Genomic DNA, 27752 nt, shown 5'->3' with positions numbered 1-27752 from the left:
CTTGTTTTTGATTTTTAGATTCGTGGCCGAATCTTTTTCTTTTGGAGGGAGGTGTTACGACCCTGTGTTCTGCTTGCTCGCCTGCTGGTGGCGGTGTTGCTCTGAGAGAGCGTGGGAGATCGCACACACCTGCTTCCTGATTATCTTTGATTATGAAGAGGATAAAACCTTGGATTGAACATCTCATCTTCACTTCGTCCAGGGGATTGACAGCCTCTGGCGAAGTCATTCGAACCCTTGATTTACAGCCCATTCCAACCTTCTTTTACTCCCCAACCGGATTATGATTTTTACCCTTTTGATTTGAAACCCTAGACTTTGTTATATTCAGTTTATTGTGATTTTTGAGGACGAATAAAATCTTGCAAGTCATTTTTGGTGTACTTGTTTACTTTATGTACGGCCGAAACGAGCTGGCCGTAACAGTATAGAAATTTGTACAAAACTAATAATGAAAGTTTCTTTTATTTTTCAGTGCATTTGTCTTACAATACAGCCTATGGCTATTACTGTCATGGGATTAATATTATAACTATTATTATGTAGTAGTGTAATGTAGACACTGTAATTAAAAGAGGTTTGAATTTTTCTTTGTTTAATTTGCACACTGAATATGGGTGGAGCTTTTAGTTTTGAACTCTCAAAGTGCACCAGATTGATGAATTTAACATTAAAATGCATAAAATTCTCTTACAGGGGGAAGATTCTATACCCCCGAACCCCCCAGCCCTGTAGCAGCATAATAGATTAGTAATAATAATAGTGGTGGTGGTAATTTTAATTTATCTACTACAAGTTACATGGTCAGATAAAATGTATATGTACAATGCAACTGTGTAGGATGATTGAAATATCCTTGAACGTTCTTTGTATGAACAATTTCAAGTCATAATTTGCTTGAAGTTTTGGAATGACTATAAGAGCATTTTTGTTTAGTTTAATAAATACTTATTTTTAATGATAACTCAAAACTCAATCTCACCTAGGGCAACCAAAGGGCTAGAGCCGAGCCTGAGCGCTGATAAAACAGCGTAACGAGTGATTTAGAAGCCATTTCTTGACCAGGAACACCACGAGTGTCACAGGGTTTTCAACAGCACAAGAGTTACATGAATCAATTTCAACCGAGGTGTGTAGACTTTACACCTCTGGATCAGAAACCTTATTCAGTCAAATTCAGTATGTACATTATATTTGTCCTTTATAAAAAGTAATTCCATTGAAAACGGAGGATTTTGAGCAGCCTCTGAAGTCAACATGTGGAACAAGAGTGCGTTTATAAGACAAGATGCTTTTCAAATCATTGTTCCCCTTTAAGAAGAAGTGGAGATACTGTCACAAACCTGTTCCGAACATTTCGAGGTCAGTATTTTACTCTCACACACACGGTGAATTGAGAGTGTGATAACGCTTGAGTATGTCACTCAAAAATAAATTAAAAATAAAAGCAAACAAATGTTCTCTGGTTTATTGTAATAACATGTATAGTAAAAATATTTTTAATACATTCTGTACACAATGTTGCCTTAGAGGTTGACTTTTGGAAAGGCATGAACAAAAACATTAAACCATAAAGTAAATGAAGGCTGTACACAGATGCTTAAAAAAGTTTCGCTTCCATGTGAAATGCAGCGGTCAGACGTCAGGCGCCACGGGCCGGAGAGTCCTTTATATGAATTCAGATCAAAGGAAATTATTGCTCAGTCGACGTCTCAATCCAATCCGCCAGACCTTTAAAATCAAACAAAACTACCCTTCAAAAAGCAAAAAATGCATCAACTAAACGTCTAAGCAACTCGATTTCAGCCGTTTAGGTTGATCAAACTAAAGAGGTCACCTGAGGAGTGGTGGGCAGGTCAAAGGTCATCCAGTGGATCAGAGCTACCCAGAACTCCACTAGACCGTGAAACGCACGCAAACCTATGAACATCAGACAGACGCACGCGTGTGCGAAGGGTTTAACGCACGCCAGGTCTCTTTAAAAGTGATCGGACAGTCAGAGCAGGAAACGCATCACCAAACACACATCCGACCAATGACGGCGGTTCCGCACGAGCACAAGAGAGCCGGGGCTGACGTGTTCCTGCCAGATCTTCTCTGAGGTGCAGGACGGGGCGAGCTCGTCTGATGTCACTTCCTGTGGCGTCACTCGTTCAGGGCGAGGATGATGTCGTCCTCCAGGTCCGAGTTATCAGAGCTGTCCGCTGTGGGAAGAGGAGAGCGCGTTTCAGGACAGGAAGATCTCATTCATCACACAATCTCTCTCTTTATGATCTCTTAAGGCGAGACACGGCAGGCAAAAACATCGCTTTGTCATGCAGTGATCAGTTCCGAGATTTTGGGCTAGTTTACTCCTTCAATGTGCTGCAATAAAGAAAACATTGAAAATATACATTAAGATGTTTATTTTGTTACATTTTGTTTCCTTGCGGCAGTAAATTACGGAAAGCGGTTTCGCTGTAAAGCTCGGAGTCTCCTGCACAACGCTGTGTAACCCAAATATGGGCATTTCCTTTCTATCAGTAACCAATCGTGAATGTCCAAAGGGTGATTTAAAGCTAATGACGAAATCTCATTGGCCACTGCTGGTTTCTGCTAACGTGATTCGCTCAGACGCATCACATGGTGTACTCTGCCAATGTTAATTCATTGCGTTACTGCAGTTGTAGGCATTATATGCCTGCCATGTTATTAAATAATCAGTTTTCATGAGCTTGAAATATTATATATTATTATTACTAAGGGCCTGAGTATTTATTCTGTTTTTGACCAATTTTTTCCAATAGAAATGTATTAAATTCCCTACTTAAATCTTTAAATGCCTTTCTCAAAATGAGTTTTGTGTCATTCTCCAGTAGAAACGTCTCAGCCTGTGTAGCACCAAACTCTCCAGTTACACACTTCGCAGTATTCTGAAGATATTTCAGAGGGATTTGTTCATAAATCAATCCTGGACTGATTTATGTGACATTTTAATAAAAAAAATATGGCGAAAATCGTTTTTTTAAGGCTATGGACAGTATATTTTTGATTTCCTAGCATATATCCTGAAATCCCTCTGAACTTTTTTTTTCATCTTGTGTGTAAACCAAATAAAAAAATAATTTTGCACCTGGCTTTATCATATGTTCAGATCTATCTACCGAAAATATATGCACAATTGCGCATATTTAATGAGATAATGCCTAATTTGCATAATTAAACATACAAATTTCAAAAACGTATAATACATTTTTTTTATATACTTGTGTAAGTAATCAACTGAGGAAGTTTCATGGTGATATCTATTATTTTTAAAATTTACTCTATTCGCCTGTAGCGTCTCGCCTTAAATGCTAAAAAAGGGAAATAGATCAAAAGTGCAGCACAAGCAATGCTGCGGTAACCATCCACTGACAGGACACTATGATAAAGATATCGCTGTACTAATTCAGATTGATTGTTTTTCTCCCATGAATATATGATTGACCTGAGGAGTGAAAGCTGTATCTTCTCCATGAGCAAGAGCACGCTCAGCGAAACGCCTCTATTTCAGGTGTGTGTGAACCGATAGCTTTATCAATACAATAAAAAATACACTTCCCATATGTTGTCTTTCAATAATGCACTTTTCATAAATGTGGCTGTTTTCCAGGACTTGCATTTCAAAAAGTCAAATCAAGCACTTCGATGCCGTGACATCATCATAATACTGGATGAATGTCGAACTCACTGTTGTCCAGCACAAGCTCCACATCTCGCTCATTATCATCAGAATCATCATCATCGTCGTCTTCATCATCATCGTCGTCGTCGTCGTCGTCGTCATCGTCGTCCTCGTCAGCCTCTTCATCCAGGAGGCGCGCCACCTCCTCATCATCGGACGGGGAGAAGTCGTGCTCTCCATCCTCCTCGCCGTTGTTCTCGTTCAGCTCGGCCAGCAGCGGGTCGGTGTCGATGTCATCGATGTCATCATCAGAGTCGTCGTCGTCGTCTTCGTCCTGGTCGTCCTCCTCCTGAAACACACACACACACACACACGATTACTCCTGACCCTGAACGCCAGTCAAACTCTGAGGTGTCTAGATCTGTGCAAGTGAAGCTGAACTAGATCTCCAGTCGGATCTGAAGCAGAAGCTGCACTGCATTTCACAAGCAGAGAGTGTGCTTTTGCAGACATCACATTTCATTATAAAGGTAAAAATGATGGTGATAAATGATCAAATGTTGTTTAAAAAAAAAGAATTGTACAATTGAGAATCCCCAGAATGGCTCATTCCAGCAAAACACTCCCACAAATATATATATACACACACTAGGGCTGTCGGAATGGCTGAAAAGATGAATGCGAATTTCTTTCTTAAACATTAGCAAAATTCTAATTATATTCCACTTCTAAAGGCCATAGTTAATGTGAGAGGGGAAAGGGCTGCACTGCCTGCTATGGCCACAAGAGGGACGAGCGCAATAACCAAATCAAGCACTGCATTTTGAAACAATTGTTCTTAAATGAAATATTATTTCCTTAATGTGCATGAAAGGAGAATTAGTGTCAGAGTTTTCAGATGTGTGTTTAGCATCAGCCTCACCTGCTCTTCCTCATCCTCCTCCTCCTCAGCGAGTCTCTGGCGGCCCACCTCATACAGACGACACACAGTGTCCATGTTTATCGAGTCCTGATTCTGTAGCGCACACACACACACGTTACAGTGTCGAACATGATAATTATGGGAGACAGATGTAGTCGACATTTTCTTGCACGAATGTAGTTTTGTAGACTTCACTTCCGAGAAGATCAGTGTGTTCACTGTCATCAAACCAAACAAGAATCTTCATTTTAAAAGCACAAAGACTCAGAGTTGGTGTAGTACTAGTATTTGAGTTTAAAAAATAAAAATGAGTAAATGTTCAAAATGAGTACAATTATGTAAAAGATTCTTTAAATGTACTTGTGCTAAAAATTGTATAAAATAAAAATCTGGATCCGTAAATAAGTCCTTAAAAGTGTGTCCCAGAGTTGGTGCAGCTATATATACAAAACCATATAAAATGAATGAATGAATGAACGAATGAATGAACGAATGAACGAATGAATGAATGAATGAATGAATGAATGAATGAATGAACAAATGAACGAATGAATGAACGAATGAACGAATGAATGAATGAATGAGAGCGCCGCATACCTCGATGACGGCCAGATAGCAGTCTTTGGTGTCTGTGCACAGGTCGAAAATATTCCTCTTCACATCAATGGTGGCTGAGAAAGCAAACATTTTATTTTATATTCATTATTCAATACAATTATTGGCATTATTCATCAGCGTAAAGAAAAACTCATTACAGAAAGACTGGGTTATTTTCAAAGTAAAGTCTATGGACAGCATGTGACCGCTTGTCTCTTATGTCAATGCTTTTACACTAACCAGACACAACATATATATTTGATCCGACAGATCACATCATGCTCTTTTGTAAAAGCTGAAGGATGTTTATGATGGAGATACCGATGGGTTTGTAGTCGGTGGCATCGAAGGTCCTGAAGGAGGATCCGAAGGGGCTCTTCATCTGCTGCTCCATCATGTCATCCTCATCGTCAGCCTGCAACATGGCTACACACACACACACACACACACAACATCAGCAACACACTCCAGAACATCAGCAACACACTCCAGAACATCAGCAACACACTCCAGAACATCAGCAACACACTCCAGAACATCAGCAACACACTCCAGAACATCAGTGAAACACACATATTCATCCAGAGCACTTTACACTTCAATATCTGCAGAAACACAGATTGTGTGTGTACACTCTTATGACACGACGCATTCAAATGTTGTGCTGAATTTCACATTCCAACAGGAAAATGACCTTAAAGTTTCCCTTTTCTGCCCTTTTATAAACTCTTGATGATGTTTCAGGCTCTACTAGAACAGGTTCTCCTGCTTGAATGTTGATTATTCTCCTCATATTCTCCATTGTTGCGGCTCCTCTCTTCCCAGTCTGTCAGTAACGCTCTGTTTACTTCCTGTCTCTATGAAGCCCCTCCTCCTGAAAAGCACACTGTGCTCTGATTGGCCGGCTCAAGCGCTTCGAGTGTGTTTGGGAAATGCCCCGCCCCTTTCCATAACCGCCAGTTTAACACACTACTAACTCACTCAACCAGGCCCCGCCCCTTTATTCTGCGTATGGATTATTATAATGAGGAATATTGTGACGTGTTCGTTCCCGGGAGAAACTCAAGACTACGATGGAGGCGTTTCAGGAGTTCAGGAACACTGACACTGATATAGAGAAGAACTGGAGCTTTCTCATGATCGAACAGCAACATCACACACTAAACACCGATGAGCGTGGAGGAAAGCATCGCAGTGCTCTTTAAACACACAACAGTGGTTTATTGACGACAGAGCCGGATCAATCAGAGGCCAGACGTATCAGACACATCTCTGCAGGAACTGGAGAACATCCAGACAGTCCTCGGAGGATCTGCAGAGAACGGCAGACGTCCCCGGGTCCAGGGGTGCACAAGAGGACCCAGAAACACCCGAGGCTGTAATCGCTGAAGCCGAAGTTTGATTACTCTGAGTACCGAGTCTGAATACTGATGGCAATGTGAGATTTACATTTTCTTCTAAATTTGTCAAGTCATCAAAAACTGTTTTTGCTTTGTCAACATGGGGTATTGTGGAAGCTTGTTTCCGCCACAGAAGAAAACATTTTAAAAGATAATTGTGACTTTCTCACAATTGCGATTTTACATCTCGGAATTCTGACTTTATTTCTCAGAATAGCGTGATATAAACTTATGAGAAAAAAGTCAGAAAACCGTGATATAAAGTTGCAATTGTGTGTTATATAGTCAGAATTGCATGACAAATTCGCAATTGCAAGTTATAAAGTCAAAATTGCGTGATATAAAGTCAAAATTGCGAGTTAAAGTCAGAATTGTGTGATATAAATTAGTAATTGCAAGTTATAAAGTCAGAATTGCATGATATAAAGTCGCAATTGTGTTATAGTCATAATTGCGTTATATAAGTCGCAATTGAGAGATATAAAATCAGAATTGCGTGATATAAAGTTGCAATTGTGTTATAGTCAGAATTGCGTTATATAAAGTCGCAATTGCGAGATATAAAGTCAGAATTGCGTGATATAAAGTTGCAATTGCGAGATATAAAGTCAGAATTGCGTGTTATAAAGTCGCAATTGCGAGATATAGTCATAATTGCGTGATATAAAGTCGCAATTGTATGTTATAAAGTCAGAATTGCGTTATATAAAGTTGCAATTGTGTGTTATAAAATCAGAATTGCGTGATATAAAGTTGCAATTGTGTGTTATAAAGTCAGAACTGCGTGATACATTTGCAATTGTGTGTTAAATCAGATTTGCGTTATATAAAGTTGCAATTGCGAGATATAAAGTCAGAATTGTGTGATATAAATTCGTAATTGCAAGTTATAAAGTCAGAATTGCGAAATATAAAGTCGCAATTGTGTTATAGTCATAATTGCGTGATATAAAGTCGCAATTGCGAGATATAAAGTCATAATTGCGCAATATAAAGTCGCAATTGTGTTATAGTCATAATTGCGTTATATAAAGTCGCAATTGCGAGATATAAAGTCAGAATTGCGTGATATAAAGTCGCAATTGTGTTATTGTCAGAATTGCGTTATATAAAGTCGCAATTGCGAGATATAAAGTCAGAATTGCGTGATATAAAGTTGCAATTGTGTTATAAAGTCAGAATTGCGTGATATAAAGTTGCAATTGCGAGATATAAAGTCAGAATTGCGTGATATTATAAAGTTGCAATTGTGTTATAAAGTCAGAACTGCGTGATACATTTGCAATTGTGTGTTAAATCAGATTTGCGTTCTATAAAGTTGCAATTGCGAGATATAAAGTCAGAATTGTGAGTTATAAATTCGTAATTGCGAGTTATAAAGTCAGAATTGCGAGATAAAAAGTCGCAATTAGCTTTTTTATTTGTTATCCTGTGGCGGACACAAGCTCCCAGAGGGTATGGAGGGCAGACCGACGAGAAATAAAGCATTAGACGGCAACATTAACTGAGAAAGAGAAAAGTGAAGGATCTGAATGCACTGCATCTGTGTCTCTCACCTCCATAAATGACGGTTCCGTTGTTGTTGAACACGATCCTGCACTGATCCAGCGCTGGTACGGTGTGGAGGAGATGAAACGTCCTCAAATCCCACTGGAGCTCCAGTTAAAGACAACAACTCAGCATTCAAGCATCCACACGTTTCCCGGGAACACTTTTCCCAAATCCACCCTATGTCTACATTAACAGGCACTCGTCTACCGGGTCGGTGCCTTTAACTACTGCGTACTTTAATCAAAAACTAAATTAATACTTACAAAGTGCTTATTGTGTTGATGCTGTAGTGTAAAACTCAGGTTGGGACGGGTTTGCTTGTTTAAGGGTTAATTGTAGATGGCATTTTAAAAATATATGTACAATGTAAAAACATGTATGCGCATTGTATCAAACAATTTATTTAAATTTTAGTACATAGTAGTTAAAGGCGCCTAATATAAAGTGGGACACGTCTCATTTATTAACATTAGTTAATGCACTAGTTAAACTGAGAAATGTATTAATGAATGTTCCTTAATACAGTTGTTCAGTGTTCGCTCATGCTAGCTCACAGTGCATTCACTAATGTCAACACATACAACATTTGATTTAAAACCGTATTGTAAAGAGTGAAAGTCCCCCTGTGGTGTAAATCCAGCGTTTACGTTGTTTATGTGTGTATGTGGTGTTTATGTTTAAACTACAAACTACCTTGTAACCAATCAGATCAACGTGTGATCGTCAACCAGTGAGAACCACTCTGAGCTGAGTGAGTGGAGGCGGGGCTCATTTGCATATTCATAGAACCGCGCATACTAAATGAGGCGAGGGTGTCGAGTTACATTCAAGATATTTTAAAGGCATGAAGGAAAAAACGCTGATTTCATTTTGGTGATCAACGATGAGTTTTAAGGGATAAAAGTATTGACTTCTGGGGGACTTTAACAGGATCAGAAAACTGCTTCATAATAAAACAGTGGTTCACTGAGCAGAAAAGCATACGATCTCCGTGTTGATGATGACCTCTAACCCATTGGGATGGAAAACGCCACTGATGTTCATGTTGAACTTGTCGAACTTGTGTATGGCCTGCGATGTGCGCACGTCCCACATGACCCCGTCGTTCAGGACCAGGTCGTCTGTGGGGTTAAACGTGGCACAGTTGCGCTTGTAGTTGTTGGCCAGGTCGGGGTTATTGAGGGTCAGGATCTTCTGTCCTGTCTGGATGTCATATATCTGCAGAAATACACATGGCGATATCATTTGATTAGGGATACACCGATATGGACATTTTACCGATAACCGATAATTATTTATATTATATACACCGATGTATTTTCTTGGTTATGTGAACATTTCCCTGTCAGCTGGGTATCAGCTTCACATTAGGGACGCACCGATATGAACATTTTGTCCGATACCGATAACCGATAATTCTTTATATTTGATAACCGATAAATCTAAATCCAAATTTTTATATCATTTCTGAGAGCCTGATTACAAAAACAAAAGTATCATCATTAAAATCCATGTCGCAAGCACACAGTTATGATGTTCTCATTATAATTTTAACAGCCTATATGTTGCACTGAACTGTATTTTCCTTTTTTATGATTACAATAATTTTTCAAGGAATTCGAATCCATCATGTTGAACAGTGCGCATCTGGAGCGTCTCAGCTGAAGGAAATAATACACTATTCATTGGCTTTAATATATCGGACACATTTTCTAATTGGCCTGATAATGATAACATTAAAGATGAACGTATATCGGCCGATACCGATATAGTGGCCGATATATCGAGCTCCCTAAATTTAATCACATATTATATACAAGTTTTAAAACACCATTTAGAATCTGCATGTTTTTATTTAGTCCTGAATAAGAGCTGATTCCCTAATGTTCGAGACTCGGAACACAACACTGAGTGAATGGAAGACAAAGGCATTGGTTAGGAAGGAGACTTGCATGTGCGATGTGCTCTTTGGTTCCTATGACTCTGTCCTGAGAGAGTTTGCTGAACTCCACATAATGATCATCCAGGAATGAATGCCTGGAAAAGAGGAGTTCATCAATTAAAAACCCATGAGGAGAATATGAGTCGAGTTCTGATGGCTTGAAGACTCACTTCATGATGAACACAGACTTCATCCCCCACAGCGCTGATAACGGGTAACTCCAAGATGCTGACGTCAACAGCAGCGAGCCGTCCTGACACACACACACACACACATTAAGACAATCACAACGGTGTACTTTGATACTAGAGGCAGATCAGGAAAACTCCACCATCTGATGTGGATGAATCATTTCAATCGCCTAAATTCTTTGTATCAGCTTTATTTTACCATGGAAACTAAAAAACATTATTTCACGGCTCTGTGGAATGCTTGATTCTGATTGGTCAATCACACATCCAGCGGTGTATTATTCCCAGATAACAGCAGAAACACCGGCTCATCCGGTCACTGAAGACAGCAGCGCTATACACTCGCTAGGAGCGGTCTTTCCTCGTGGAAGTTTTGCGTTTGGTGAGCTAATAAAATATTAAAACTCAGTCAAATCAATATTTTGTGCACAGTTATTTAATAATGTGGACTCGCTCCCTCTCGTTTCATACAAACGCAGCGGCGGCCATTTTGTGACTATTGTTTTGTTCACTGTTGGATTATAAGATACAAACAGGTGCGATTTTAAAACAGTTTAATCTGAAATCAATATCTCTGATCTCCATAACTATTTATGTGGTGAAAGTGTTATGACTGTATACTGTATCTCCTACATGTCCGTCTAGTTTGATCTCGTCGCTGAAACTGCTCTCTCCACTTTGCGTTTAAAGAGCTAATAAAATATTTCAACTCAATATTTTGTGTCTAATTAATAACTTGTGGCAAGTATCCGTGTAATAAGCGGGATAATATACATCCAGCCGGTTGTGATCTCAGAATAAACCCCTTCAGGTGTGTGTGTGTGTGTGTGTGTGTGTGTGTGTGTGTTGTCAGAATAAACCCCTTCAGGTATGTGTGTGTGTGTGTGTGTGTGTGTGTGTGTTGTCAGAATAAACCCCTTCAGGTGTGTGTGTGTGTGTGTGTGTGTGTGTGTTGTCAGAATAAACCCCTTCAGGTGTGTGTGTGTGTGTGTGTGTGTTGTCAGAATAAACCCCTTCAGGTGTGTGTGTGTGTGTGTGTGTGTTGTCAGAATAAACCCCTTCAGGTGTGTGTGTGTGTGTGTGTGTGTGTTGTCAGAATAAACCCCTTCAGGTGTGTGTGTGTGTGTGTGTGTGTGTGTGTGTGTTGTCGTCAGAATAAACCCCTTCAGGTGTGTGTTGTCAGAATAAACCCCTTCAGGTGTGTGTGTGTGTTGTCAGAATAAACCCCTTCAGGTGTGTGTGTGTGTGTGTGTGTGTGTGTGTGTGTTGTCAGAATAAACCCCTTCAGGTTTGTGTGTGTGTGTGTGTGTGTTGTCAGAATAAACCCCTTCAGGTGTGTGTGTGTGTGTGTGTGTGTGTGTGTGTGTGTGTGTGTGTGTGTGTGTGTTGTCGTCAGAATAAACCCCTTCAGGTGTGTGTTGTCAGAATAAACCCCTTCAGGTGTGTGTGTGTGTTGTCAGAATAAACCCCTTCAGGTGAGTGTGTGTGTGTTGTCAGAATAAACCCCCTCAGGTGTGTGTGTGTGTGTTGTCAGAATAAACCCCCTCAGGTGTGTGTGTGTTGTCAGAAAAAACCCCCTCAGGTGTGTGTGTGTGTGTTGTCAGAATAAACCCCTTCAGGTGTGTGTGTGTGTGTTGTCAGAATAAACCCCTTCAGGTGTGTGTGTGTGTTGTCAGAATAAACCCCTTCAGGTGTGTGTTGTCAGAATAAACCCCCTCAGGTGTGTGTGTGTGTGTTGTCAGAATAAACCCCCTCAGGTGTGTGTGTGTTGTCAGAAAAAAAACCCTCAGGTGTGTGTGTGTGTGTGTTGTCAGAATAAACCCCCTCAGGTGTGTGTGTGTGTGTTGTCAGAATAAACCCCCTCAGGTGTGTGTGTGTGTGTGTGTTGTCAGAATAAACCCCCTCAGGTGTGTGTGTGTGTTGTCAGAATAAACCCCCTCAGGTGTGTTGTGTGTGTGTGTGTTGTCAGAATAAACCCCCTCAGGTGTGTGTGTGTGTGTTGTCAGAATAAACCCCCTCAGGTGTGTGTGTGTGTGTGTGTTGTCAGAATAAACCCCCTCAGGTGTGTGTGTGTGTGTTGTCAGAATAAACCCCTTCAGGTGTGTGTGTGTGTTTTGTCAGAATAAACCCCTTCAGGTGTGTGTGTGTGTTGTCAGAATAAACCCCTTCAGGTGTGTGTGTGTGTTTTGTCAGAATAAACCCCTTCAGGTGTGTGTGTGTGTTGTCAGAATAAACCCCTTCAGGTGTGTGTGTGTGTTGCCAGAATAAACCCCCTCAGGTGTGTGTGTGTTGTCAGAAAAAAACCCCTCAGGTGTGTGTGTGTGTGTGTTGTCAGAATAAACCCCTTCAGGTGTGTGTGTGTTTTCAGAATAAACCCCTTCAGGTGTGTGTGTGTGTGTGATCTCAGAATAAACCCCCTCAGGTGTGTGTGTGATCTCAGAATAAACCCCCTCAGGATCCTGATCACCCTGTCGGGTTTATTCTGAGATAACAACCGGCTGGATGTACATTATCCCGTACTTATACGCCTACTACAAAAACGCATTCAATTCAGACGCAAGATCTGGCCGAATCGATCCTAACCAGGGTACTTTTGAAACGCGTTAAAGCACAACTAAAAGCATGTTGTTATATAAAGGCCACACAAAAACTTTAAGAAAGAATCGAAGAACGAACAGGTTTGACATCATTTCAAATAAAGTCTGGCCATGAAGGAGCATCGAAACAGCTCGTCGAAGTGAGCCTTCACTCCGGCAGATAAGAGCCTTGATCTCCCATTGGTCGGTGTGGTGATGATGTAATCAATGGGAGTGGCTCTGAGGCTTTCTTTGAGGTGTAAATCTTCTCCGGTTCATTTCTTCAGTTCAGTCGGTCGAGCTCAGACGCGATTAAAAACATGAACTCACAGGAGAGACGCTTTATAGCAGAAACTCAAGCTGTGATTCTAACTGAAAGAGACTCTGACCCGGTTTTCATGTTTAATACAGTAAAGCTGCTGCTTTAAAGCAATCTATTGTATAAAGTGCTGTATGAATACACGTGACGTGCCTGTAGATCTGAATCTCAGAGCTGCTGCAAACATCTCCACAGCTCTATGATCAGATGCTTTCTGAACTGCTGTTCTCATTTCTGTGGTGTTTATTCTGTTATTGAGAGGAAAGCGTGCAGCTCTTATTTACATATCCATCTAAACGCCGCTCTCATGTTCACTAACAGTATATTACCGTAAAGGTGTTTCAAACTACTGTTTACCACCAAGTGAAGAATGAAACAGAACTTCTCTGAGAGTATATGGGGGCCTTTAGGGCTGGAGGTGTGTGTGTGTGTGTGTGTGCTTACTCTGGAGGGCTCGAGGTGTGTGTGTGTGTGTGTGTGTGTGTGTGTGTGTGTGTGTGTGTGTGTGCTTACTCTGGAGGGCTGGAGGTGTGTGTGTGTGTGTGTGTGCTTACTCTGGAGGGCTCGAGGTGTGTGATGGCTGAGCTGTGGCAGCTGTAACTGGCCTCCTCTTGTCCACTGAACACGTTGTAGAGTTTGAGCTGGCCGGTGCACGTGCCCAACATCAGGAACCGCTCTCGCGCCGAGAACGCACAACACATGAAGCCACTCTCATCCTCCTCAGCCTCCCTGAACACCGAGATCGGCCGAAACCTGGACACACACACACGGACACACAGCACTTAATATAATCATCATCGGCAGGGAAACATTTCAATATAGTGTGTCTCCTATTTTAAAACCCATGAGCTGCCACTGTGAAGAGCACCTGACCCATTACCCAGAAACCCCAGTGAAGAGCACCTGCTGAAGATGAGATGCCTGTCGAAGCAGCCTCCGTCCACTCCGCCGTATTTGGGGTACACGACCCGGCGAGTGTGTCGCGGGGTGAAGTTGGTGGGCGCCTGGCGTCTCTGCTTGGGCTCGGGACACTGATGAGGCGTGAACAGGCTGAAGGGAGGACACGTCGTCACCGGGTTCTTGCAGCGCGCGTGCTGCTCGCGCAAATACTCCGTTATTATACTGCAAACAACAACACACGCCACAATTATTCCTACCAAACGGTTAGTTTCAGTCCTTGAGTCTGATTGGTCAATAGCGGCGTTTTCTTCACGATAACACACGACCGCTTCACCCAACGGCTCTATGTATCACTACACAACACCCCTAGCAACCACTCTTAGCAACGTATGTTTGATCTCATTGATATTGATAAGCTTATAGAGTGAGTATTGTGAGAGATCGAGTAAAAGTCTTCTCTACTGACTGACTCACTCATAAAGTCCGTCTTCGCCGCCATCTAATGACGAAAACATTTATTTAACTTCTGTTGCCATTTACGGTCAGGGACTATTTTTTACAGCGGAAGGAAGACTTTGTGATTTTACTAAGTGATTTATAGTGATATAGATTAAATAGTTGCATTGATACATATTTTTTGGCTTTAATATTTGTAATGTGTGGTAACGCTTTTGTAAAAGCAATAAGATACTCGAGGCTAGTGCTGTATCGTGAATAAGTATATAGAATAAGTGTATAAGTGAATAGAGAGAACACGTGTAGCCTCGAGCCTTATTGCTTACATATTAATCATTTCTAGGCCACAATCAACACCACGGGGCGACCAATCGTTTTACATATTGCTTTAGTGTTCAGGAGTACTGGTGTCTTGTGACTCTGATCACCTAATAGTTTCTGATGTCAGAAGGGCTTTTATTTTAAGTCCCCCTGTGGTGTAAATCCAGCGTTTAATGTTGTTTATGTGTCTATGTGGTGTTATTAATATGCTTTAAGACAAACCATCTTTTTTTGTAAATTAAATGAATGTACTATATTTTAGTTTGATAATGTTTTTTATTTAATATTTAGTTTTTAGGGGATTTTATGGTACTACATTATATTTACGCTGTATTTATAATCCATTTATTCACTTTTTGAGCATAGACCTGAAAATAAAATTTCCAACTTAAACTGTGGTAAATCTTGACTTCTTTAGAGCAACACTTTTAACTTTGGTCTCTTTTCAAAGACAACAGTTGGCAGATTATTGCTGAAGTGAGAAAAGTTTATGACTTTTATAAAAAGTTTTTAAGTGAACTTAAAAAGTAACAGAATTGCGCAAAAATACTATTTTTATATGAAATAAATATATTTAAAAAATAAAATTGTACTCTAAAACTGCACAAAAAATGTAATCAAAGCCATAACCTAAACAAGTTGTGTTCTAAATTTGAGCTTGATATCTCAGTAAATGAGCTTTCAGTGAGATGTTGCAGTACCAAACGCTTCCACTAGATAAAATTCGTCTCCCATTCGTTTCCAATGCGTCATTTCTGGCCGCGAGGGGCAAGAGTGACTATTCTTTTCAGGACCCTTTAACCTGTTCGAATCATGTCCATGATTTTTTTGTGTGTTTACTAGTGCCGGGCCGTTATCGGCGTTAACGTGCTGCGTTAACGTGAGACTCTTATCGGGCGATAAAAAAAAATATCGCCGTTAATCAAAGTTGGGTTGGGATCATAAATAGCTTTTTCGAATATCGTTATATTTTCGCGTAATTCTAATGTGTAGTATGACGCCACGCCTACTGTCACAGATCGCGCAGCAGGGTATTTTCCTGTCAGGGACACAAGGTGTACTTTTACTTTGTTACGTTGGGCGACGTTCCTCTCGTTACTTTATTTTAATGCAATACGTTGTTAAATGAGTTTATTCCAAGCGCGCTGTGTCCTTTGTATGGGCACGAGCGATGCTCATTTACAAATGAATCACTCTTTTGAGTCGATTCTGTTCAAAGACTTCATCAAACAAGTTGTCAGATGATCTGTCTAAATTGGTTCGCGAATCAGTTGATCTGTTCAGTTCCTCGCGGACTGAATCGTCTGAAGCGCTTTCAATTCACACTCGGAGTCGAAACAGGAAGATTTAAGAGCATCAAGAGCGCTGGATGAAGTGGCCGATCTACAGTCTAGTGAATGCAAATCTGCAAATGCATCATATTTTTGCCAGCGATGAAGATCTTTATTAGTTGAACATCTTCGTAAGCTGTCTGTGAATGAATGATTCCACAGGACGATACATTCGGTTTCATTTCATTCAGGTAATACATTGTGTGTGTATTGTGTGTGTATTGCGCAGTGGCATAATCACACGAATAGTTTACATTGATTGAAACTAATTTGTTTAAAAATGAGGCTATTGCAGTAACAAGGCAGGTTCACATAAAATTCTTATGACATATGATGACATTATTTTTTGATCTAACGAGCATTGGCGATGCAAAAACGGACTGTCGTGCGTATTGTTTTTCTTCTTCTTCCAATTAGCCTACTATGTTAAAAAAAGGAAGAAAACATGTTACTTGTTCAATTAATAAACAGTTTGTTTGATGACAAATCGCTAAAGATGAAATTGGCCTCCCTTTCTGTCATTGCGTTTTTTTTTTTTTTTTACGATATTCGACTTTTGCTCCTCGATTGTCGAATGGCATTTTTGGCAGAAATGCACATCCCTACGCGAGGCAAACTATTCTCAAAAACTTACTTTTAGTCATTATTTGGGTAGCACACATATTCTGAATGCCTTCGGGAGAATTCAAATGAGCCATTTTAATCTAGATTAATCTAGATTTTAAAAATTAATCTATGCCCACCTCTAGTGTTTACATAGCAAGTGCTAAAACCTTTATCAAGTTTCGTACCATTCCAATGAAGTAAAAAATTCTAAAAAAACAAAACGTAAAATCTTTCGGTCAAAGATGCCCGAAGAGCACGGGATGCTAGGTATATAAGCAGAGACTAGCACACCTGTCTAGAGAAGGTGGAGAGGGCAGATGTCGGTCCAGCTGCTTCTTCATAGCCGGACTCTGAATAAAAGCGCCATGATCTGATTTCTGCCTCAGCACTTTCGGCCTCTTCCCTCCAGCGGCGGGACACGGTGACGGGCGCTCCCGCGAGAACACGATTCGCCCGATTAGCGGAGAGCCGTTGCTGTGGTGAGAAACGGCAGGCGACGGTGGGGGCGGAGCCTGTGAGGTCGAGGGGCGGGGCTGCAGGTGATGAGGGGTGTGGCCACCCAAACGAGCCGCAACTCCGTTAGTGAGCCGAGGAGTCCGAGGGATGCCGGCGGCAGGAGAAGGAGGTGTGGCCACAGAAACGGGAGTGAACGGCGGCACGCTAGCATGTGTTAGCGCATGTAGCCCCATGGGAAGCTCAGCTTCCTTCGTTAAAGCCGTAGCCGTGTCCGAAAGACCTTTAGATAAAAGATGATTCCGAATTAGCAGAAGTAGTTCCTTCTCTGGAAACGAGATGCGCGACTGCGCCACGACATTAGCTCTCTGCAGCCGCGCTAACGACACGTCAGTGCCGATCAACAAAGGCTTCCCGGACACTCGCTCGATTAGCTCTGCTGCAAACTTGCAGAAGCGCACGTGTTCGCTACGCTTGTCCTGAAGCACCGGCTCCTTCATGAGCTGCTGGATCTGACCGCTGCTGAATAGCGGAAGCTTGCTAATGATTTGCCGTACCGCGGCGCTACGTGCTAATCCAACCAAGGCTTTGCACGCTAGCGCGCGGATCTGGTCAGCATCAGTGATGGGCATCTTGATGGTCAGCAGGGACAGCAGGACTTTGATCCCGTTGTTGGACTGAACCACGTTCCACATCTTGGCTAGCACGCTCTCGCTCGCGCGGTGGCTCTGCGGCAGACGCCGGCGTGGCGTTCCCGAGATGAACTTGCCGATGCTGGAGACGCGCTTGTCCGGAGCGCAGACGCAGTTTATGATCACCTGCAGGGCCGACTTCTGGATCTCGGCGTCGTTTACGAATACTTCCCCCTCGGCGACGACCAGCACGATGCTCATCCCTGCAGGACACAGGAATCACACTTGATTAATACTGGATGTCCATACAGAACAAACACATGCAATCTCAAAACTTGATCATGCATCTCAGATTCTGTGAAAGTCAGCATGAAATCAAACATGTAAATTCTTGTTTTGGTTTTTAATGGAATATTGCAGTGTTTATTGTAAATGATTTATCAGTGCACATCATGCTTTATTTTTAACCCTCTGGTGCTCTTCGAGTGTCGGTCAAAAATGACAAATTTATTTTTAATTTCAATCAAATGAATGTACATTTTAGTTCGATAACTTTATTTAATATTTTGTGTTTTTCTGGGATTTTATGGTACTAAATTATATTACGGTAAAATGTTCATTTCGGAGCTCCTCTGCTTCACATGTCTGTGCCGGTAAACGACGTGTCATTGTTCAGGCAGACGCGTCAAGCATGCTAACGGCTACATATGGCAGAGTAAATGGCTTCGGCTCCTGTAGGGACAAGCGCTTCTCACCGACAGTGGAGATGGAGGAGCCGCTCTCGTCCAGCACCGCCACGTTCTCCGACAGCAGAACCTGAGTCTTGGGGATGACCGTCAGAATGCTCAGGATGTCCAGCGCGTACCGCACAGTGTCAGCCCTGACACACACACACACACACACACCAGAGGTGCAACGTCATTTTCCACCTCATTACTAAAGGGTTTACACAATAGTGCAACAGATCTTAAAAAAAAAAAATTAAATCAAGTGCACATCAATTTAAAAAAAATATATATTATTAAATGTATTTATTTTTTATTTTTTCAGGGGCTGGTTGATTAAGTTGGGGTAATGGGTAAAAAACAAAACATGTCACTGTTACAAAAAAAAAATTCTGAATGATGTTCATGTTTAGAAAAGCAAAAAAATAAATAAATAATGTGCACATCATGAGTCACATGACATGAACACTTGTGTATGGGGTGGGCAATACGCTGAACATTTACATTGTGTTTTTCCACTGTAGAAATAAATGCAACTTGATTCACGCACAAATGACTCATTTGAGCATATTATATTGGAGAATATTGATTTTAAAGTAGTACAGTTGCACCGTACACAGGTGCTCAGATCAACCCATGCCTTAAAAGCACTTTCAAAATAAAAGTCCTGCTTCCAAATAATAGAAAAGCAGCAAACACTACAATAGTTCTTCGTATAGAGTTCACTGGGTTTAATGGGCCGGTAAACTACTGAAGATGGAGGACGGGAGCTGGACGCTGGAAAGCTTGTGTTCACAGTGCTTCCACTCGCTTCCCACACATCGGCAAACAAACAGAGTTATCGCCTGATACAAATAATAATAAAATGTGTGTGTGTTATTTATAAATAAAATATCGGCCGATATATCGGTCTACCACTAGCAGTATGTGTATGTGTGCGTGTATACAGAATATATACACAACACACAAACCCTACCAAGTGGTAGAGCGATATATTTAACATAGACATATATATATGCCGATATATCGGTCAACCACAAGCAATAACACTTACAAACAATATTAGTATTACAAGACTACTTTGTATTGTGGTAGACTTTTTGGAATCGTATCATAAGAGATAAAAAGGTGTACATTGATACACTTCATAATCAACCAAACTTAAGGATAGTGTGATTTTTGCTTATATTTGCCACCGCTTCATCAGTCCGACATGTTGCGATCACAAAACCGGCCGAACTCGACTCACAATATTTCCCCTTTTCCACCAAAGCAAATTGAGAGCCGGTGCCGAACCAGTTCTGTGTGTTTCGACAGCCAAAGAACTGGTTCTCGGCCAGGAAAATTGGATCCAAAGCGGCACCAACTCTTTGCTGGACTAGAACCGTTCTCTACCATGTCATGCTTACGTCGGGGGCGGGGGGGGGGGGGGGGGGGGGGGGGGGGGGGGGGAATGGGAAAGCTGAGACGTATGGCGACGCACACAGTGACGTAACGACAGCGTTCGCTGGGCTCTCTAGTCAGTGGAAAAACAAACCGGTTCTGAGAAGGTTCGCAAGTTGAACCAACTTTGAACCGGCACCAGCTCCGAACCAGTTCTTTTTTGGTGTAAACGTGGTCTTTATCATCATTGACACTTTTACTCATGGAATTTGTGCAAACTGCATGTATTTCAACTATTGCATCTACAACCCAAAACCTTTGCTTTTTGGATGATGCTCCATTCACACCGATAGAAAGTCCAAGATGACTGCCATCAGAAAGTTTACTGCGATACATCAAACAAAATAACTGTTTGCACCTTTGATATAACGTACACGAACACCTCAAACAAACTCCCAGCATGCCCGGTGCTCACCTGCCGTAGTAGGTCCTCCAGTCGCAGGCGATGGAGATGAGCTGCAGCAGGAGCTGAACGCAGGACAGGATGTGGAAGACCTCGGCGGGCTCCCAGTACAGGCGCGCCGGCCCGAACTCGATCAGGAACTCCACCATCTCCACCACCTGCTCATGTGTGTAGGAGCACGCCTGCAACAGCCAACAGGAGAACACACTTCAGCACCACCCACCACTGGTGCGACCAATCACAACACTCACCGCTCGGGTCATTTACGGGTTTAGAGCCACGGATCGGATCAGAAATAAATAAATATATGGGGGGGGGTTATTACTTAAAGCTCACTTGAAGTTCTTTGAACACTACAAGCCTAACTGATAAAGTTCAAGAATGATTAAAAATGTTTTATGAACATTAATGACACAGACGACAGCAGGAATATTGGGCTGCCGTCACTTTAAGACTTTAACAAACATCCGTTTCGTGACAGAACCGAGAGAACACTTGCAGAGACGGTGTTTAGACATCATTGTGTGTGTGTGTGTGTGTGTGTGTCCGGGCAAGAAAGCGCGAAAGAGGAATCAATTCTGCGTTTAAAATAGGTTGAATGTGTAAATTGGCAAGACAAAACACGTCCAACACTATGATGGTTAAATTTAGTTTAACTTCTTTCCAAAATTCTATTAATTAAAACAGGGTTCGTACAGATTCCATAATCACAGATCTCACTTATCAAAATGTACCATTTTTATTTATTTATCTATTTACCAAATAAAGTGCAGCACATGAAATGCCTGGTACCTGTAACCATTAAACGGATAAAAGATATCGCTTTTCTTGAAGAATGAAAGCGGTATCATATACTTATATTATATATTTATATGAGCAATATCACGCGCATAGACATGTGAGATGGCTCTATATTAATATCAGACGGGTGAAAAAATATTGTTTTTAGAGATGCACGATATCGGTATCGGCCGAGATATGTTTATTTTATTGTTATTGTTATCGGCCCGGTAAGACAATTTGTCTGATATGTTAAAGCCGATGAATAGTGTATTATTTCCTTCAGCTGAGACGCTTCAGATGCGCACTGGTTGAAAATACTTTTGTCTGGTGATTGGAATCACTTCCAAAAGGAAAATACAGTTCAGTGCAACATTGGCTACATATCGGCTACATAAAATTATAATGAACATCATAATTGTGTGTTTGTGACATGGATTTTAATGATGAGACTTTTGTTTTTGTAATCAGACTCTCAAAAATTATATAAAATTTGGATTTAGATTTAACAGCAAATATATCGGTTATCGGCTTTCAAACATACAGAATTATCGTATCGGACAAAATGTTCATATCGGTGAATCCCTAATATATAGTAAAGTGTAATTCTGATTTTTCAAATTTGTCTTTGATCACAGGAATAAATTAGTTCACTATATACCCGTATGTTAATCATTGACTCTAATTTAAGTTTTAAAAAACACAAAGATCTCCAACTGTGTTAGAGCTAGTTTGGCTAATTTTAGACATATAAGACATCAGTTACCAATAGCTTCACCTAAACTGTTTTTACATACAATGATTTTTTTACATTTCTCTTACTGTTCTACAAGCTGGTCCCAGACGCTAAAACCCTTATGTACCCTTTACAAACAAGCTGTGAAAGTTCTTGACAAAAAAACAAGAAACTACCGGCATTGTATCATTATAAAAAAAATACAACTTATTAACCTTTGACAGTTTTCTAAGTTTTGTTGATGTGCCTGATGTATAAATTGATCCATGATCTTGCACCACCCCCACTCAAGCAATGCAGTGTTTCCCCTACCATTGTTTTGGGGGGGCGGCCAGCCCCCCCCCAAAACGACCCCCCGCCCCCCCTAAATTGCTGACGAAATCCAGTCATAAAAAAGGAATTTACTGTATAACGCGGAATTTCACGGAACTTGTAAATTTGAGGAAAACATAGAAAGCAGTTAAGTACACTTGAAATCAAATCGCGATGTAGACTAGTGTGTGTGAATATTAAAACACAAAGACTATTTAAATACGAACCCTGCATGTTCTGTGTGAATGAATGGTGCCGCCGACGCGCAGTTTCATTTACCACACACACACACACACACACACACACTGAAGCACGTGTGACGCTTGCGCTGTTTTTTTTTTCTGTTTTTTGAAGACACAAATGCATGAAGTTCCTCTCCAGGCTCTAGATCCACTCTGAAAGTCACTTCGTGATCATTTCAAGCTTCATTTGAGAAAAACTATCATCATGACATAAACCATAGACTGTAAACACACAGAAACTCAAAAGGTCTTCACGGCAACCCGTCAAAATAAAAGTTCGGTTTAAACTGACAGAAATATATTACCGTTGTACATTAGAATTCAGATATGTCCCAATGTAATAATACACTAATCCAAATAAATTATCAAATAAAAATTCATAAATATGAAATTTTTAAGGAATAATCCATGTTTTAATTTTAACAGTAAAGCTCATTGTGCAGCAAGTTATTTGACAAAAAGTTTATTAAATTTCATTTGATTGAAATTGACGATAAATGATAAAATTTGTGTTTTATGTCTTCATTTTATTACCAGAAAAAACACAACACGGAATTAGTGTGAATTTTTTTTTCATATATATATATTTTTTGAAAAAATTATAAGTTTAATGATTCATAATACATGATTTAAATTAATTAGACATGCTTTTTGATTGAAAAAAAAAAAATTACACCACGTATCCGTAACACGCCCGCTCCGCAACATTTTGCAGAGATAATGTAAGGGTCACCAGGGCTTCTGTAAGAGGTGACTGTTACACTCAATTTAGGAAGACTAAATTTGGTCAATCAGCTTTTTCATTTACTGTAGTAGAAAAGTGGAACTTAAAGGGTTAGTTCACCCAAAAATGAAAATTCTTGAGTAGTCAGTAATGGCTCTCCCTCATGTTGTTCAGGCCCGTAAGACTGTCGTTCATCTTCGGGACACAAATGAAGATATTTGTGATTAAATCTGAGAGCTGTCTCACTCCTCCATAGGCTTCTTAAGGGATCGAAACCTGCTGGCCCAAAAGTTATGAAAGACATCGTTAAAATAGTCCGAGTGACTACAGTGGCTCAACCTTAAGATTATCAAGCGGCGAGAATACTTTCTGTGTGCAAAAAAACAAACAAAAATAACGACTTTATTCAACTTATTTCCTTCTCTGTACGGCCGTGATATTTCACGCAGTGATATTGCGCAAAGCTTCTGGGTTGTACGTCACACGTAGGCTCACTATTGGGCGACACTGGTCATGTGTGTGACATACAACCCAGAAGCTTTGCGTAGTTTCACTACGTGAAATATCACGGCCCACAGAGAAGGAAATGATTCCCTCGGAAGCCTATGGAGGAGTGATCCAGCTCTCAGATTTAATCACAAATATCTTCATTTGTGTTCCGGAAGATGAACGACAGTCTTACGGGGTTGAACAACATGAGGGAGAGTCATTACTGACAGAGTTTACATTTTTGGGTGAACTATCCCTTTAATTCCACATTATAATAGAGATTGTGCAAGTCTCAGCAGTTTTAAAATGTCCTTAAAGACTTGGCTGAAGGAGAATCAACTATGTGATCATTGAGCTTTTTTATAACATGTATTGTATATCTGTACTTTTGTTTTTAAGTGAGTAATGTTTGTCTATATTGTCTTTATTTTCCTTGCCCAGGGACCACAGATGTAAATTAGCTGCATAGGTAACTCTGGGACAGGGCCTGAGCTGTTCATGGGCCCTGACAAATAAACAAATAAATGTTCACATAGGAAACAGCGGTTCAGAAGAGACTCTTTCAAAAATCATTAAAAACGTTTGATCAGTAGTGTGTATTTCAGACGCCAGACAGACAGACGCAGCAGGACCGTGACATCACTGAGGTCACATGGCAGCAGGACCGTGACATCACTGAGGTCACATGGCAGTGTGGCGAGCGGACGCACCTTGTAGTAGGGCTGTGGGTGTATGAGCGCGCCCCCCTCGGTCCTCTGCAGCGACTGCTTGACCTGCTCCACCTTGATGCTCAGGTGCGCCTCGAAGTACCTGCGCAGGGCCATGCAGGTGTGCTTGGCCGTCTGCCGGCTGGAGAAGATCTCGTCGTCGCTCAGCAGCGCGCCCTGGTCCTCGGGGTTCAGGATCTCCAGCGTGCTGATCTACAACACACACACACACACACCTCAGGCTAACACTGCTGGCAGAGCAGAGCGTTTACAGCTTTAGCATAGCGGTACAGTGCGCTTCATAAACCGGAGAATATGAAACAAGACATTTCTTAAACATAATATCTTATGGCATTTTACTACTTTAGTAAATCCATCTTGATTTAAGAATTTTTAGATATTTGGACTGGAAACAAGATTAAAATACTAACTAAGAAAATCTTTTTTTGTTCATATAAGTCTGAATAAGCTCTGTATTATAATGACAAACCAATTCCATTGTCTGATGAAAGTTAAAATAATAATGAAATAGGGTTTGAACAGGGGCGTAGTTTGTGTGTGTGTGTGTGTGTGGGGGGGGGGGGGGGGTACAACTCCCTCAATATTTATAGCCTTTGATATTAAAATGTGCAACTTATTTGAAATATATTGAGAATTTGCTGCTTTAAAACACAGTGGAGAATGTCAAACATAATCTAAAACAGCCACAAACTAAAGAGACTGATGAAAACATCATCGGGCACCAACATAAACTAGAGAGCTTTTAATACTCACGACCACCTTCACTAGAGTTTATCAAATTCTGTTGAATTTATTGTGGTAAATTTTGACTAACTTGTAGAATTTATAATAGATTCGCCTATTTGTTAATGGAAGAGATTTTTCACTAAAGGTTTATAGTACAACTGTGGCATGTTGTATATAGAGCTTCTGAATGTGTAGGTGAAATGCTATAAATGAAAAAAGGAAGAAAAAAGAAATCTGATTGGCGTAGCATTGTAATGAGGAGCCAATTACCTGTAATTATGTCCTTATTAACAAACGCAGCCTTATATTGTTAAACTATTACAACACCTATGTCACTTTTTAGGCCAAGTACAAGTTCGAATCAAGAGGACCTTATTGACTAAACCATTGGTTTCCCCCAAAATGTGTTCTGCTAATAATGACAGACATTAGGAAAAACCTGGTGTTCAGATATTCCAAGAAATGAACATTTTCAATACAAGGAAATGTTAAATAAAGTTAGTTTGACCACATGGCACTTTGATTTAAAAATTCTGTGAAACTGATACGTTTTTAGGAGCTTGAATAAAATGGTTTCCGCCACAGAATAAAACATTTTTTAAAAGTGACTTTTCACAAAAGTCACAATTAGCTTTTTTATCTCTTATTCTGTGGCGGAAACAAGCTTCCACATGAGGGCGAGTAACTGATGAACAAAACATTCACAAGTACATGTGCCCCATCTTAAAGCAGCCTGCGCTGTGGTTTTCAGCAGGGCACATTTATGTAGTAGAAATATCAGCTTATCAGCACAGGGCTCTCCTGCCTAATATCACTCTCATCGAAGGCCACCAGGCTCAACGGCTGGCGTTCTCCTCTTCAGGCACACCCCACCCAAAACTACAGTTCTGGGAGATATTCATGACATGTTTTGAAGAACGGTGCAATTCAAATTACGTTAAAGCCCATTGACTTCCATTGTATGGACAAAAATATATATATTTTGAGAAATATCTCAGTTTTTGTTTATGTTCCACAGAAAAAAGTCATAGTTTTCGCTGTCATGAGAAAACAAACGCGACGCCATGATGATTAATAAAGGCACAGTTTACATGTTAATCAGAGATTTTGTCCAAATGAGTCGACGAGCAGATTATACATCTGCAACATACTAAAGTATGACAATGATAATCTCAGGTACTAATTATGTGCTTTATAAAATGTTAAAAGAATTTAGTGATAGTTTGAATATGATTTATAGCTGTACTGAAAGTGGATGTTTGTTTCAGTCAGTTAATCATGTTAAAATGGTCTAACATTTATGAATTTGATTATGTGCTTATTCATTTGTTTGTGAGTGCAGTGTGCTTGAACAGAGACTCCGCCCACACGCTCTTCTTATTGGCCGTGATTTCTGATTGATTGTTGCGAGTCAAACACTCTTCTGATTGGTTGAGAATTTGATTGATTTGGTTGCGAATGCAGTTTGCTAGCAAAGAGACTCCGCCCACACTCTTCTGATTGGTTGAGAGTTTGATTGATTGTTGCGAGTGCAGTGTGCTAGCAGAGACTCCGCCCACACGCTCCTCTGATTGGTCGAGAGTTTGAATGATTGTTGCGAGTGCAGTGTGCTATCAAAGACTCCGCCCACACGCTCTTCTGATTAGCCGTGATTTCTAAATTAATTGTTGCGAGTGCAGTGTGCTATCAGAGACTCCGCCCACACGCTCTTCTGATTGGTTGAGAGTTTGATTGATTATTGTGAGTGCAGTGTGCTAGCAGAGACTCCGCCCACACGCTCTTCTGATTGGTTGAGAGTTTGATTGATTGTTGCGAGTGCAGTGTGCTAGCAGAGACTCCGCCCACACGCTCCTCTGATTGGTTGAGAGTTTGATTGATTGTTGCGAGTGCAGTGTGCTAGCAGAGACTCCGCCCACACGCTCTTCTGATTGGTTGAGAGTTTGATTGATTGTTGCGAGTGCAGTGTGCTAGCAGAGACTCCGCCCACATGCTCCTCTGATTGGTTGAGTTTGATTGATTGTTGCGAGTGCAGTGTGCTAGCAGAGACTCCGCCCACATGCTCCTCTGATTGGTTGAGAGTTTGATTGATTGTTGCGAGTGCAGTGTGCTGGCAGAGACTCCGCCCACATTCTCCTCTGATTGGTTGAGAGTTTGATTGATTGTTGCGAGTGCAGTGTGCTAGCAGAGACTCCGCCCACATGCTCCTCTGATTGGTTGAGAGTTTGATTGATTGTTGCGCGTGCAGTGTGCTAGCAGAGACTCCGCCCACACGCTCCTCTGATTGGTTGAGAGTTTGATTGATTGTTGCGAGTGCAGTGTGCTAGCAGAGACTCCGCCCACATGCTCCTCTGATTGGTTGAGAGTTTGATTGATTGTTGCGAGTGCAGTGTGCTAGCAGAGACTCCGCCCACACGCTCCTCTGATTGGTTGAGAGTTTGATTGATTGTTGCGAGTGCAGTGTGCTAGCAGAGACTCCGCCCACACGCTCCTCTGATTGGTTGAGAGTTTGATTGATTGTTGCGAGTGCAGTGCTAGCAGAGACTCCGCCCACACGCTCCTCTGATTGGTTGAGAGTTTGATTGATTGTTGTGAGTGCAGTGT

At 41.0% G+C, this 27752-nt stretch overlaps 1 protein-coding gene across 5 annotated transcripts in view; it reads right to left on the bottom strand.

Moving 5' to 3' along the window:
- Positions 1 to 2002: 2002 nt before the first annotated feature.
- The window catches only part of LOC130075705 (DDB1- and CUL4-associated factor 1), a 48354-nt gene continuing 22604 nt past the window's right edge, over positions 2003 to 27752 (bottom strand). The window contains exons 11-26 of one of the 5 annotated variants that reach the window (XM_056240461.1): positions 24408 to 24617; positions 20427 to 20596; positions 20268 to 20336; positions 18599 to 18723; positions 17050 to 18106; positions 14048 to 14266; positions 13699 to 13897; positions 10229 to 10311; positions 10069 to 10153; positions 9101 to 9334; positions 8122 to 8215; positions 5487 to 5591; positions 5166 to 5239; positions 4563 to 4661; positions 3713 to 3788; positions 2003 to 2204 (exon numbers count right to left, since the gene is read on the bottom strand). In XM_056240461.1, coding sequence (XP_056096436.1) covers positions 2146 to 2204; positions 3713 to 3788; positions 4563 to 4661; positions 5166 to 5239; positions 5487 to 5591; positions 8122 to 8215; positions 9101 to 9334; positions 10069 to 10153; positions 10229 to 10311; positions 13699 to 13897; positions 14048 to 14266; positions 17050 to 18106; positions 18599 to 18723; positions 20268 to 20336; positions 20427 to 20596; positions 24408 to 24617 — 2958 coding nt within the window. In that variant the 3' untranslated portion in view covers positions 2003 to 2145. Of the gene's footprint in view, positions 2205 to 3708; positions 3996 to 4562; positions 4662 to 5165; positions 5240 to 5486; positions 5592 to 8121; positions 8216 to 9100; positions 9335 to 10068; positions 10154 to 10228; positions 10312 to 13698; positions 13898 to 14047; positions 14267 to 17049; positions 18107 to 18598; positions 18724 to 20267; positions 20337 to 20426; positions 20597 to 24407; positions 24618 to 27752 lie in introns of all 5 variants that reach the window. The other 4 variants (XM_056240458.1, XM_056240457.1, XM_056240460.1 and 1 more) reach the window with 4 other exon arrangements.

Source organism: Rhinichthys klamathensis, unplaced genomic scaffold (genome assembly GCF_029890125.1).
Source record: "Rhinichthys klamathensis goyatoka isolate OS25496 unplaced genomic scaffold, OSU_Roscu_1.1 h1tg000599l_1, whole genome shotgun sequence".
NCBI classification, from domain to species: domain Eukaryota; kingdom Metazoa; phylum Chordata; class Actinopteri; order Cypriniformes; family Leuciscidae; genus Rhinichthys; species Rhinichthys klamathensis.
This window is presented reverse-complemented; position numbering and strand designations above follow the sequence as displayed.